At 40.8% G+C, this 12,222-nt stretch overlaps 2 protein-coding genes and 1 long non-coding RNA gene across 3 annotated transcripts; all 3 read right to left on the bottom strand.

Annotated features, from left to right (window-relative positions):
- Nucleotides 1-211: 211 nt before the first annotated feature.
- Nucleotides 212-1,058, bottom strand: LOC107730441 (uncharacterized). The gene is made up of 3 exons (XR_001638679.1): nt 830-1,058; nt 607-715; nt 212-305 (listed from the first exon to the last, which is right to left on the bottom strand). It is a non-coding gene; the product is annotated as an uncharacterized LOC107730441 (long non-coding RNA).
- Nucleotides 1,059-2,659: 1,601 nt separating this feature from the next.
- Nucleotides 2,660-3,577, bottom strand: LOC107730455 (condensin complex subunit 1-like). Its single transcript, XM_016541302.1, has 4 exons — nt 3,400-3,577; nt 3,136-3,290; nt 2,922-3,029; nt 2,660-2,804 (listed from the first exon to the last, which is right to left on the bottom strand). Exons 2-4 carry the CDS (start codon nt 3,230-3,232, stop codon nt 2,725-2,727), a joined length of 285 nt encoding a protein of 94 aa, XP_016396788.1. The 5' UTR covers nt 3,233-3,290; nt 3,400-3,577; the 3' UTR covers nt 2,660-2,724.
- Nucleotides 3,578-4,224: 647 nt separating this feature from the next.
- Nucleotides 4,225-12,184, bottom strand: LOC107730434 (condensin complex subunit 1-like). Its single transcript, XM_016541279.1, has 23 exons — nt 11,966-12,184; nt 11,732-11,866; nt 11,223-11,310; nt 10,911-11,103; nt 10,713-10,831; nt 10,343-10,549; nt 9,743-9,917; nt 9,568-9,652; nt 9,355-9,491; nt 8,779-8,911; nt 8,412-8,487; nt 7,766-7,969; nt 7,354-7,511; nt 7,137-7,245; nt 6,837-6,960; nt 6,305-6,460; nt 5,934-6,111; nt 5,734-5,828; nt 5,567-5,647; nt 5,032-5,215; nt 4,766-4,922; nt 4,552-4,659; nt 4,225-4,434 (listed from the first exon to the last, which is right to left on the bottom strand). The coding sequence occupies exons 1-23, from the start codon at nt 12,182-12,184 to the stop codon at nt 4,355-4,357; spliced, it is 3,201 nt and encodes a 1,066-aa protein (XP_016396765.1). The 3' UTR covers nt 4,225-4,354.
- Between the last annotated feature and the right edge of the window lie 38 nt (nt 12,185-12,222).

Raw genomic sequence — 12,222 nt, 5'->3', positions numbered from 1 at the left:
CATGAGGTAGAATCATTTAAACTTACTAAAATATATATTGCATGAAATTGGAAATGAGTTCTGCAAATTGATTGTTATGAAATGCCTCCACCTTCAGGCGAGCTGAAGAACTACAGGTCTGTAGATCCATTCATCAGTCTTGAATGTGATGCATTAAAGTGGGAAGATATCTGGGAACGTTGCATATAAAGAGGTGGAATGCTTCAGTTTTCCATTTTTGATTGCGGTCCCCATTCCTTCTTTCTTAACTCAACTCGCCTGATTTTCCCGCTAACCGTCTTGGGCAGGTGATCAACAAACTCAATCTGACAAAAAAATTAAAGTGAAACATTTGAAAGCTGGAACAAATTATTCCTTTTAATCTGGACTAAATTGAAAAGGTCTTCAGTGAAGTATTAAATGCAGAAGCACTGAATTCTAATGGTAAGTTACCTTGCGTGGATATTTATAAGGAGCCGTGATACCCAGCCAACATGTATATGTGGGCCCCACATGGTTTATGCTGGGTCTACATGGGTACCAAGTGGGCATGGTCCCAGGACTAAATTGAAAAGGTCTTCAGTGAAGTATTAAATGCAGAAGCACTGAATTCTAATGGTAAGTTACCTTGCGTGGATATTTATAAGGAGCCGTGATAGTCTTCACATGTGTTTGCAGTTCCTGGATCAGTTCCTTATGGTCTCTTGACTGTCAGCACTACAAAAGCCTTCACCACCTGAAACATGGAGCAGCACAATTTAAAAACATTTTACAGTTACAGTTTTGTATTCCATACGTATGATAATCATGGTTACAATTTTACATAAAATATTTTGCGCTGCATACTTACACACCATTTTAATGCATCATATGCGCTCTGCTGCTAATTATGGTACTACCTTATAAGTTGTAATTTTTGCCTAATTCTAAGATCACACTGCATGTATCCTTCATGCAGAAGGCAATTCCAGAAAGCACTGCGCTACATCTCCTCGAACCGGATCAGGGCTGCTGACCACAGCAGATTCTGCTACAGCTGGGTGCTCTATTAAAGCATTTTCCTCCTCAAATGGACCAATGCGGTACCTAAAACACACAGACACAGCATGAAATATGAGATTTTAAAATTTGACATCATCGTTATGATGAGCAGAATTCCGTGCCCTGCGGACAGGATGACATCATCAGCTCTGCCAATGAACCACAGGTATCCTTCACTGTCCATCATTCCCCTGTCACTGGTCATGTAGAACTCACCACGGAAACATTCTGCCGTGCGCTCTGGCGCCCCCTACAGGATGAATTTAGATCAATAAGTTTAATTAGTGCAACTCAAGCTCAAGAGCTTTATTTTTAGTACAGATTCTAATAACATGAGAACACATAAATGTACCGTATACTCTGTAAAAAGAGAGAAGGGTATGTCTGGTTTCACTCTGATGCCGAGGTCTCCCTCTTGTCCATGTGGCACAACAGAACCATCATCATCTACCACCTTAAAACCAAAATAGTCCACAGTTCACCTCATAGGAAAACAAGCCAATCCATCAGAAGGAAAAAAAAATCAATGACCTCAATTACCTGTTCGGAGACATGCCACATTAACCAGCCATCACCCGGGGACTCTAGGTAAGACGAGGAACACGCGATCCCCTCTTATTGATTGTACCTGTTCGGAGACATGCCACATTAACCAGCCACCACCCGGGGACTCTAGGTAAGATGAGGAACACGCGATCCCCTCTTTCCAAATTGCACACCTGATGCAGAACATTTGCAAGTTTTCTGGAGTGGAAGCCTAACTCCTCAAAACTCCATCTGACCTCCTCCCGGCTGTCATTCACCCACCACAGAGCTGGAAGAGACGACCTCTGCCCGTTCTGTAATATACAGCAACAACACATTGAACAATTTCACAAGTGCTGGCATTGTGAAATAACTGTATGGCATTAAAATGAATTAAGCAAATTGGGATACCAGTCTCCATAAACATTACATTATATAATACTACACTGATCAGTAGGTTAGTATATTCAGTGTACATGTGCTTCTGCTGCACTAATGTCACCAAACCAAATGGCAAAACGGCTACCAGTTATTATTCCTGCTTAAAACTGCCTTCATTTAAAAAAAAAAAGTTTTGGAACAACATAAGGTTTCGTAAATTAAGACACATTTATTTTTATTTTTGAGTGAACTAATAAAAGCCAGTTCCTTATTGGCATTATGCTCCAAGAAGTGAAAAAGAAAGGCACCTAATAATTATTAGTAACAGACCTGTCACGTTTTTGTGGTATTAGTTGGTTTCACTTATTTATAGAAATGGTATGATGACACCAATGTCAAAAGTACTTTAGCTCCTTATTTCCACAAAATAATTTAATTTAATTTATTTTTTGCATAAACTATCTAGTTGAGAAGCATGTAAAACTTCATGTTCAAATCCAAAATGTGCGAAAACTTACATTTTAAATGCAATTTAGTAAAAAAAAAAAAAATGAAATGATACATTCGAGTACAAGACATACATTTATATGAAACAACATAAAAACAGCCATTACTTTCCTGGTTTAAAAACGTTTAAGTAAAAAATAAAAACATACCATATTGATGGCAACTAAAACATTAAACATTTATAAATGACAGTCACAGACCTCATCTTTCTAAAACCAAATTACTATTAATACTATTAATAGAGGTATTTAAAAAAAAAAAAAAAAACCCGGGAAATTCTGAAAAGAGTGCTCAGTGTCTGAGACGAGTGCGTCGCGTGCGGGCGATGGGTGTCGTCACTTTAGGCGTCTCACTCTCAGCCATGACAGCATCTGAAAAAGAATCAAAATGAACCATGTTAAATTAGCATTTACATGTTACAGTGCTTTACTGCACATTTAACATGGAATAAATAAGAACTAAATGATAATCATGTTAAAGTGACTGACCCTCTTCCTCTTCTTCATCACTGGTGAAGGTGATGGCATGTTTGGGACGAGAGCAAGATTTCCTTGGGGTTACGAGGTCGCTGTCATTTAACTTCGGTTTGCCACGTCCTAAAGGATATAGAGATGAATGCATTATGAATTGTGTGAATACACAATGAGACGAATTCATAAAATAGAATTCTTTTGCAAGATCTGATTTGCTCGATCTCTTCACCTCGTGTGGTTTTGCGCACGCTCGTGTGGCTGCGGCGTTTGCATGTTTTGACTTTGTGTGTCTCCCATCTGCTGTTCTCTCTCCTCGCTCTCCACATTCTCTAGCCCTTTAGTGTGAACGGCTGTCAAACGCTTCTCATAGTCTTCAACCTGCGCCTAAACAAACACCGCTACTTTCAACAGTCATCAAGTCACGATCAATGCTCTGTTTGCACACTTATGTATAGTATGCCGTTTTGCTGCCACATATTCGCAAATGTAGTACCTTGAACTGTGATTTGGCTCTTCGACGAAGTTTGGCTGCAATGGACAGGAGTGGCTGATAGACTCCAGGCTCAGTGAGTTTATCACTGTAGCAGTCCCAGCACTCTTGCAGCTTTTTGAATCCTCGCTCGCACACAGACAACAGGGACAGAGACACGGCCAGATCTGCCCATTGACGCTCAGTCCTGCAAACAGGAGAAAGGACAAGGTACGTTTTTGGTATTAGTTGGTTTCACTTGTTTATAGAAATGGCATGATAACACCAATGTCAAAAGTACTTTAGCTCCTTATTTCCACAAAATAATTTAATTTAATTTATTTTTTGCATAAACTACACATGCAAATTCAAAAAGTACTGCATGAATGAATGTATAATAATGAAAAACGGGTTTCCAAATCATCCATTGCTCTCCTAAGGCCCGCCCCAAAATATTGGTAGAGAATAGCCTCAGGTTTTCTTATTGGCCAACAGACGCTGACCAGCTGCAGCATAAAAGCTGCCCAGACACAGTTCAGCTCCTTTTCAGCTTAGCAGGAATGACCGCCTACAAAACTAAAGTCCCGTTTCTAAACACTTTCTACACCTTCAGTTAAAACAGATTAACCAGATTCCTTCAATTTCCACACTACATGCTCACTCATGGATTCTTCTCAAGTTGAGAAGCATGTAAATCTTCATGTTAAAATCCAACATGTGTGAAAACTGCCATTTTAAATGCAGTTCATTAAAAACTGAAATGACAAAAACATTTATATGAACCAACAAAAAAAATAATAAAAAAAAAAATTTATGGTTTAAAAACGTTTAATAAAAAACCAACAGACACAGATATATCATATTGACAGCAACTAAAATAAACATTTAAAAATGACAAATAGTCACAGACCTCATCTGTCTAAAATCAAATTACATGGTAGAGGTATTTCAAAAAGCTGGAAATTCTTAAAAAGAGTGCTCAGTGTCTGAGACGAGTGCGTCGCGTGCGAGCGATGGGTGTTGTCACTTTGGGCGTCTCACTCTCAGCCATGACAGCATCTGAAAAAGAATCAAAATGAACCATGTTAAATTAGCATTTACATGTTACAGTGCTTTACTGCACATTTAACATGGAATAAATAAGAACTAAATGATAATAATGTTAAAGTGACTGACCCTCTTCCTCTTCTTCATCACTGGTGAAGGTGATGGCATGTTTGGGACGAGAGCAAGATTTCCTTGGGGTTACGAGGTCGCTGTCATTTAACTTCGGTTTGCCACGTCCTAAAGGATATAGAGATGAATGCATTATGAATTGTGTGAATACACAATGAGACGAATTCATAAAATAGAATTCTTTTGCAAGATCTGATTTGCTCGATCTCTTCACCTCGTGTGGTTTTGCGCACGCTCTTGTGTGGCTGCGGCGTTTGCATGTTTTGACTTTGTGTGTCTCCCATCTGCTGTTCTTTCTCCTCGCTCTCCACATTCTCCAGCCCTTTAGTGTGAACGGCTGTCAAACGCTTCTCATAGTCTTCAACCTGCGCCTAAACAAACACCGCTACTTTCAACAGTCATCAAGTCACGATCAATGCTCTGTTTGCACACTTATGTATAGTATGCCGTTTTGCTGCCACATATTCGCAAATGTAGTACCTTGAACTGTGATTTGGCTCTTCGACGAAGTTTGGCTGCAATGGACAGGAGTGGCTGATAGACTCCAGGCTCAGTGAGTTTATCACTGTAGCAGTCCCAGCACTCTTGCAGCTTTTTGAATCCTCGCTCGCACACAGACAACAGGGACAGAGACACGGCCAGATCTGCCCATTGACGCTCAGTCCTGCAAACAGGAGAAAGGACAAGGTCACATAAGGGAGGGAGACCCGGTCCTTCATACTGATCATCTGTCATAAAGGAGCCCAATCTCACAAATGTTGTCAGCAATGTTTTCCTGTGCACCATGAAAACTGCTCTCATCGACTATTTTTAAATTTGATTTTGGGTAACTACATCAGCCTAAGTTATCTTTGGACATGTTTGAAGTAGGCAAAATAATGGAAAAATCTTCTAAAACCAGGTTAAACTTTTCTGATTTGGCGATGAACAGGAAAGGTGTTTTTAGAGCACCATTTCCATTGGGAGACTGTGTAGGTCAAAATAAAGCAAATAGCATATTGTGTCTGATACCCACTTTGCAGTTCTGAATCGTTGGCAGAGCTTCTCCACTAAACTCTCTGTCTGTCTCTCTTTAGTGATGTAGGAGAAGAGTTGTCTGAAAGAGAAAGTTAAATAGAAGTGATTTATGGTTTGTCATGCAGAATAAGTTAAACTGCAATAGCAGCATAAATCATATCTCACTTCATAATGGTGTTGAAGTCCTCCTCCTTCATTCCACGTTCAGGATCAGATAATCGGCTGATGATGTCTGGCAGCAGGTTGTAAATCGCATTGTCCTGAAAAAAAAAAAAGCCAGAGAGTTATAATTAGGGCATCTCATCTTAGGAGGCATGAGGGGGATGAGAGAAAGAGAGACAGCAGAGCTGCAGTGGAACAGCTACCTTCGCAGAGAGCTCGTTGAAGAAGTTGAGAGCGAGGCTGGCGATGTGTGGCTCAGGGTCCAGCAGAAGCACTGCAACCTCACTGACCTGACCTTTGACCTTCATCACATCCTTCAGCACCAGCTGGGTCAAAACCATGATGGCAGTCAGCCGCACAGATGCATTATCATCACTCAACCTTAAGGCAAAGCAGTTCCAGTACTGATCATCAAACCACCACACAGTACCCTTTCAGGTTAAATTAGTGGAGTGCCCCAAAATGAAATGACTGCAATGTAATAGATTAAGCAGGAACTAGAATAAACTAGAACAACTGATTATGCAAAACATCCCTAGACCAGTGGTTGTTTTATCTTTTGGTTTGGAGCTACCTGGCATAAAGGTTGGGCGTCCAGGGTTCCAGGATGTTGGGAAAGCGGACTGTTAGGTCACCAAGAGCAACAATTGTGTTGGCCCTGACAACAGGAAGTGGGGATTTTTCCAGCACGGTGAACAGCAGCCGGATGTTGTCTTTGCAAACAGCAGGACTAGAGAAATAGACAAAGGATGTTAATATTTTATGGTTAAAGAAACAAATACGATATGACATAATACAATAAATAAACTTCCATTCAAAAGTTCAGGGATAGTAATATCAGAAAGATTTCTAAAGGATCATGTGACACTGAAGACTGGAGTAATGGCTGCTAAAAATTCAGCTTTGCATCACAGGAACAAATTACATTTTATAATATATTAAAACACAAAACAGTTATTTTAAAATGTAAATTATATTTCACGATCAACATTTACAACCTTGGTCAGCATAACAGGCTTCTTTCAAAAACATTTATAAAAACAGAAACATCTTACAGACTCCAAACTTTTGAACAGTAGTGCAATAGAAAATAATAGCAGATATACCTGATCATCATGTACTGAGATATAGCCAGGCAGGCAGCAGTGGTGAGCTGAGGGTGGGAATATTTCCCTGGAGAGCTGCAAACTTTCACCAGCAAAGGCAAAAATGCACTCAACATGTTCCCTTCTGCAATGAGAGACCACAGTTAAACAGGTATCAGTGCTTTAGTGCTTTGTGAACCAGGTAAGACCACGTTAATAAACATAAAATTATGATGCACGTTTATGAAGACTTAGTTCTCTTTATTCCAAGCTAAAACGTGTCAAAATAGTGAAGCAAACAGTTTCTCTAGATGGGCTCACCAGCTAATAACTCAGTATCACAGATCTTGCGGATAAACTCCACCTCAGTGTCCTCAGCCGAGGCGCCCACTAGCCCGAGCTCCTCTTCCACACAACTGTCATTAGCCTCCTAGCAAATGACACATATGTCAGTCGGCAGCAGTGTGCATTGGGCAACACTTAAATGTGATTGTACAGAAAACAGGTAACAACCGATCAGTGGACTGTCTTTATTAACCTTTTTGTTGGCAGGTGCCTTCTCTTTCTCCTCCTTCTCTTCCTTTTCTCCTCTCCTCCTCCGTAGCTCAGAGCTAACACTTCTCTCAAGGTGAGACACCTGCCAGAAGGCCACAGCTCCACAAAGTGACAGCACCTGTGCCAAGCTCACGCAATTCGCTAGAAAAAGAACAAGAATGTTACCTTTGCAATCATAAACAAATGTACACAAAAGTCGAGGGGCCCCTTATGCTCACCAAGGCCGCATTCATTTGATTTAAAAACAGTTAAGATATATAGTGAAACATTAAAATAATTCCAATAGAAAACAATTGTAGAACTTGTAAAATTTTCTACAGTAGTGCATATCAATTACACAGTATGCAAAAACTTTATAAAATAAGCTTTTTTTTAATCTCTTGTGATGACATTACCTTGCTCCTCAGAGCCCTGAGACCCGCCTTCCTGCAGTTGTGATTGGTTGGGCTCTCCGCACTCTGTGATTTGTTCCAATAGGAGATGAGCAGACCGTTGGAGGAGGCGGGAACACAGCTGGTCAGGGGACTCTGCCAGAAAGTAGAGGAGACGGACAGCCTGCTCCATGAAGGTCTGCCAATGAGGGTCGGACTGGACTACTCCTGATCAAATGAAGGTACAGTTGTTACCAAACAGCAGAAACGTATGAAAGAAACCAGATAAAAAATAAAATAAAAAAAAAGGGGGAATGAGAGAGACCACATGGGGGATAAAAAAAATGAGTGAATGGATTTTTAGATTTATATGCAAACACCATGTAAAAGTGAATTTTGCATCTGATGTCCCCTTTATGGGACACATGCGGCCACTTTGCATTTGCAGTGTAAAAGCCAACATGTCCAAAACAACGTAGGACCATCTACTCTCATGGAGAAAAAAAACCCTAAAACAAAATGGGATGTGTTGGGGGAAAGTATGGCAAAGCCTTTAAAGTTTTTGGTGCAGCATTTTATAAGAAACCAACAAAACTTGTGATCAGATTACCCAAGACAAAAGCTAGTAAGAGATGTGTAAACAATGGCAAAAAGAGCTAAAAGAACATACCATCAGCGATGGCTTGGGACAGACAGCTAAAGAGATGGTGGTCCACAGGAAGCCTAAAGGGAACACCCTTGGATTGCTGAGACACACAAGAGCATACAATTCAGCCTTTTAGAATAATTTCTGAAGGATCATGTAACACTGCAGTAATGGCTGCTGAAAATTCACTTTGCATCAAAGGAATACATTTTAAAATATATTTAAAACAAATTATTTTAAAGTATAATAGTATTTCACAATATTACCGTTTTACTGCATTTTAATCAAACAAACGCAGACTTGGTGAACATAAGAGACTTTTCAGGAAAAAAAAAAATTCTTACTGACCCCAAACCTTTGATTAGTATATACATAAAGTGTAAATGCATACCCTCACATGGTCTGTTATGTTAGCGATGGTGATGAGTGTGTCCCGAGCCAGCAGATAATCTTCTGCAACCTTCTCACCCAGAGCGACAGAGCAGAGTGTGTCCAAATTACTGAGAACCACCTCCCTCTCAGCACTAAACACACACACAAAATGAAGTTACAGATTGAAATAATGCACACCATGCCTTAAACAACATGATAAAGACAAGAACGCCCTCAGATTACAAAAGAACTAGCTCATAGCTCATTGGACATTACAGAGAACTGAGTTTCGACCTGTGTCCACACACACACAAAATGATCATCCTTCCCAAATCTCTCCTTCTCTCTGAGGAAGAGCTTGATAGGAAGAACTCGCTTTATGTTGGCTGGCCCTTACAGCAAAGCAGCAAATCTCCCCTGCCCAGCCAAGATTACCAGCCAATAGGAGCACAGAAGAGCTCAGACTCTTACCCAACAAGCTCACATTCGCCTTGGTCTCATCATTGGGCAACATTATTATTATGCTGTGACATTAAATCAGTTCAACAGAATCATTTTAAGACATCTGGGAAGCATTAAGAGTTGAGTGTCTCACCGTGCTGCCATGCCCAGCAATAGCACTGCAGCTCTCCTGTGAAGTGCTTTAGTCTCTCGTTTACCAGAGAACCTCTCCCACAAAACCTGCACCACTGAAGTCTGCAGGGCACTCTCACTGCTGAAAAACTCCTGGACCTGCACCAAGAGAAACACAATGTCAAAAGAAGAATAAATTGTGGGAATGCTAACATGTGGGGCAAAAAACACTCACAATCTCCTCCAGACACTGGACGGTCCCCAATGAAGCATCGATCATCAGATCTGACAGATTATCCACTAGAGTCTGAGCCTTTGCCCTGATGGACAGACACAAAAGGCCAGTTGAGCTACAGTATATTAAATTGTGTTCCTTCATCTTTATGAAATGAATCAAAATGATTGCAGACCTGGTGTTGTCACCGGGGGGGTTGAGGTACAGGCGCCTGTAAGCCTGGATGACGGTATCTTTGATTGTGACATCAGTGGACCAGACAAGAGGCAGCATCTTTCTGACTCCACACACGGAGTCGGCCACACTAAACTCAAATGCTGTGACACAGAACTGCACGGCCTCCTGCACAACTGAGAGAGAGACCAATCAGAGGAAACTACTCATTGTTAACCTTGCCATGATTGACAAGATCAGATGAAGACAAAGATCTTTTCTTCTGTATTGTTGTGTATATTAAGAGTAAAACGAATTATCGAAAAAAGGAAAAAAAAATGCTGGGCAGGGACTTGGTTCTAATCACCGGTTGTTAACTGGATGGAGGCAGAGTTGAATTAGACCTTGCAGTCAATTGTAAGAAAGGGGTTTAAGTGAACTAGATGATTGGGGAAGTTTGGCATATGTCACGAAAGAGCAGTCTTGTTTCTCCAGAAGATTGAGTTACATAATTTTGATTAAAAGGTAAATGGATGAAATGAAATGCATTTAGAAAATAGGTTGAATTTATTTCATGCAGATTTAATATAAACCAGACAGTCATTTAGTTTATAGTAATTACCTGTAGTGGTTTTCCAGTACAGCATGTTGTTAATGACAGCGATGGCTCTTTCTACTTGTAGAGCGAAGCTCTCTGTGTCTTTCAAGTACTGAACCAACATCTCCTGCTTCTTCAGTTCACTCTCTCCACCTTCATTCCCTCCACCCTCTTTTTGTGGGGTGGGTGGAGCATCGCTTGACATGGCTTCAGTTGTCTCCTGCTCTGGACCTGAGAGAAGAGAGATGCACATCAAACACAACTCATGTTATTATTTGGACTAGGAATCCTGTCATCTAATCTAGGCAGGTGAGACCATGAACAAGTTCCACAGTGCACTGGAGCAAAATTCTTTAATGTAGAAGTTTAGAAGACTATTCGAAGTAACACATACCCTTGAAAAGTGTTGCAAGTGTGTTGATGAGGGTTTCTGCATTTAAGACGGCCAGATCTGTGAAAAATGATGACTCTGGGAACAGGGAGTGAGCCCGCATGCACAGACCAACAGCTTTCCTACACACAATTAAACACATTGCATGTCTGTGTGCAGAAGTAAGGGTATGAGTATATTTGTGTTTTAATTTACACGAACCTGTATTTGCTTTCCCGGAGAAGCTGTGCGATTTGTAAAGCAGTGTCTCTGTCGCTTCTCTCCTCCTTTCCCTCTGTCTGCTCCTCTTTTTCATCCTCCTCTTCCTCACTGCCAGGCTCCAGTTGTGCTTTCACAGTCATCTCTACCTCAGGCTTCATCGCATCCCAAAGATCAGCTGCTGTGATGACTGCAACTACAAACAAAGCTAAAATCTTACAGCTGGAAACAATTTCTGCAGTGCCAGCGATAGTGACTCCAGGCAGACTAGAGCAAAAGACTGAAAGCAGCAATTCAATTAGAAAAGAAACATACCGAGCATTTGCTCTTTCTGAGCGTCTCTCATCTCTTTTAATTTGGCCATCTCTTTTTCCAGGGGCTTTTTCAGGTCCACACTGCTCAACTTGACATGGAGAAAACAAAAGCAGGTACATTTGATCTATGTAAATAGTTAGGTACCCTAGTGTTTAAAAGTTTAGGGTCAGTAAGATTCATTTTAAAGAAGTCTCTAATTTGATCAAAACTGCAATAAGACCATAATAGTGAAATATTACAATTTAAAAATTCCCTTGTTACGTTTTAGCATTTTCAAATGCAATTTATTCTTGTGATAGCAAAGCTGAATTGTCAAGCAGCCATTGCTCCAGTCTTCAGTGTCACATGATTCTTCTTATCAATGTTGAAACAGTTGTACTGCTAAATATTTTTGTGAAAATATATATTTTTTTTTAATCGAATGAGTTCTCACTGAATAAAAGTATTTAAAAAAAAAAATAATAATGGTAAGTGCATCTACCAGATGTTTTAATTGAGCATATTTGTACCTTGCAGCTGTAAGGGTTATGAGCAATGAAGGCAGCCAGCAGCTGGATAGCACTCTTACACACATGGACAGACTTATCACCCAGACGCCCAACGGTCAGCTCCATAACTTCAGTGTACCTGCACAACGGCAAGGCCTGGAAAGGGGGGTGGGGGTGGGGGATTATATCTTAGAGCATCCAAGAATAAAACCCTTTATTTTCTGTTGAAGAGAAAAGGGAAAACAACCCACACACCTTGCTGTTGACAATGCGTGCATAGACCTGTAGCACACGTGCTCGGACATGTGAGTGGGCATCATGGATGTGCTCCTGCAGCGTGTCCAGGAAACGATCTCGACTTGCACGAGCAGAATCACCCAGCTTATCACCAGACAAAACCCGGACAAGAACCTCACCGAGAACCTCACACACAGCCACCCGCAGGCTGGGACTCTGTCCAAACACAAACCGCATGTTAACAGAGCACACACAGTCACATTCAAAGAAGAGTT

Source organism: Sinocyclocheilus rhinocerous, unplaced genomic scaffold (assembly GCF_001515625.1).
Source record: "Sinocyclocheilus rhinocerous isolate Xijiao unplaced genomic scaffold, SAMN03320098_v1.1 scaffold1780, whole genome shotgun sequence".
Taxonomy (NCBI): Eukaryota; Metazoa; Chordata; class Actinopteri; order Cypriniformes; family Cyprinidae; genus Sinocyclocheilus; species Sinocyclocheilus rhinocerous.
Note: the sequence above shows the minus strand (reverse complement) of the source record. Positions and strands in the feature narration are given on the sequence as shown.

Coding starts and splice junctions, on each gene's coding strand:
- LOC107730434 (XM_016541279.1), bottom strand. CDS start 12,184: ATGCGGTTTGTGTTTGGACAGAGTCCCAGCCTGCGGGTGGCTGTGTGT. Junction 11,104..11,222: donor TCAGAAAGAGCAAATGCTCG/GTATGTTTCTTT, acceptor CTTTGTTTGTAG/TTGCAGTCATCACAGCAGCT. Junction 5,829..5,933: donor TCAACGAGCTCTCTGCGAAG/GTAGCTGTTCCA, acceptor TTTTTTTTTCAG/GACAATGCGATTTACAACCT.
- LOC107730455 (XM_016541302.1), bottom strand. CDS start 3,232: ATGTGGAGAGCGAGGAGAGAGAACAGCAGATGGGAGACACACAAAGTC. Junction 3,030..3,135: donor CGTGCGCAAAACCACACGAG/GTGAAGAGATCG, acceptor TATATCCTTTAG/GACGTGGCAAACCGAAGTTA. Junction 2,805..2,921: donor TGATGAAGAAGAGGAAGAGG/GTCAGTCACTTT, acceptor ATTCTTTTTCAG/ATGCTGTCATGGCTGAGAGT.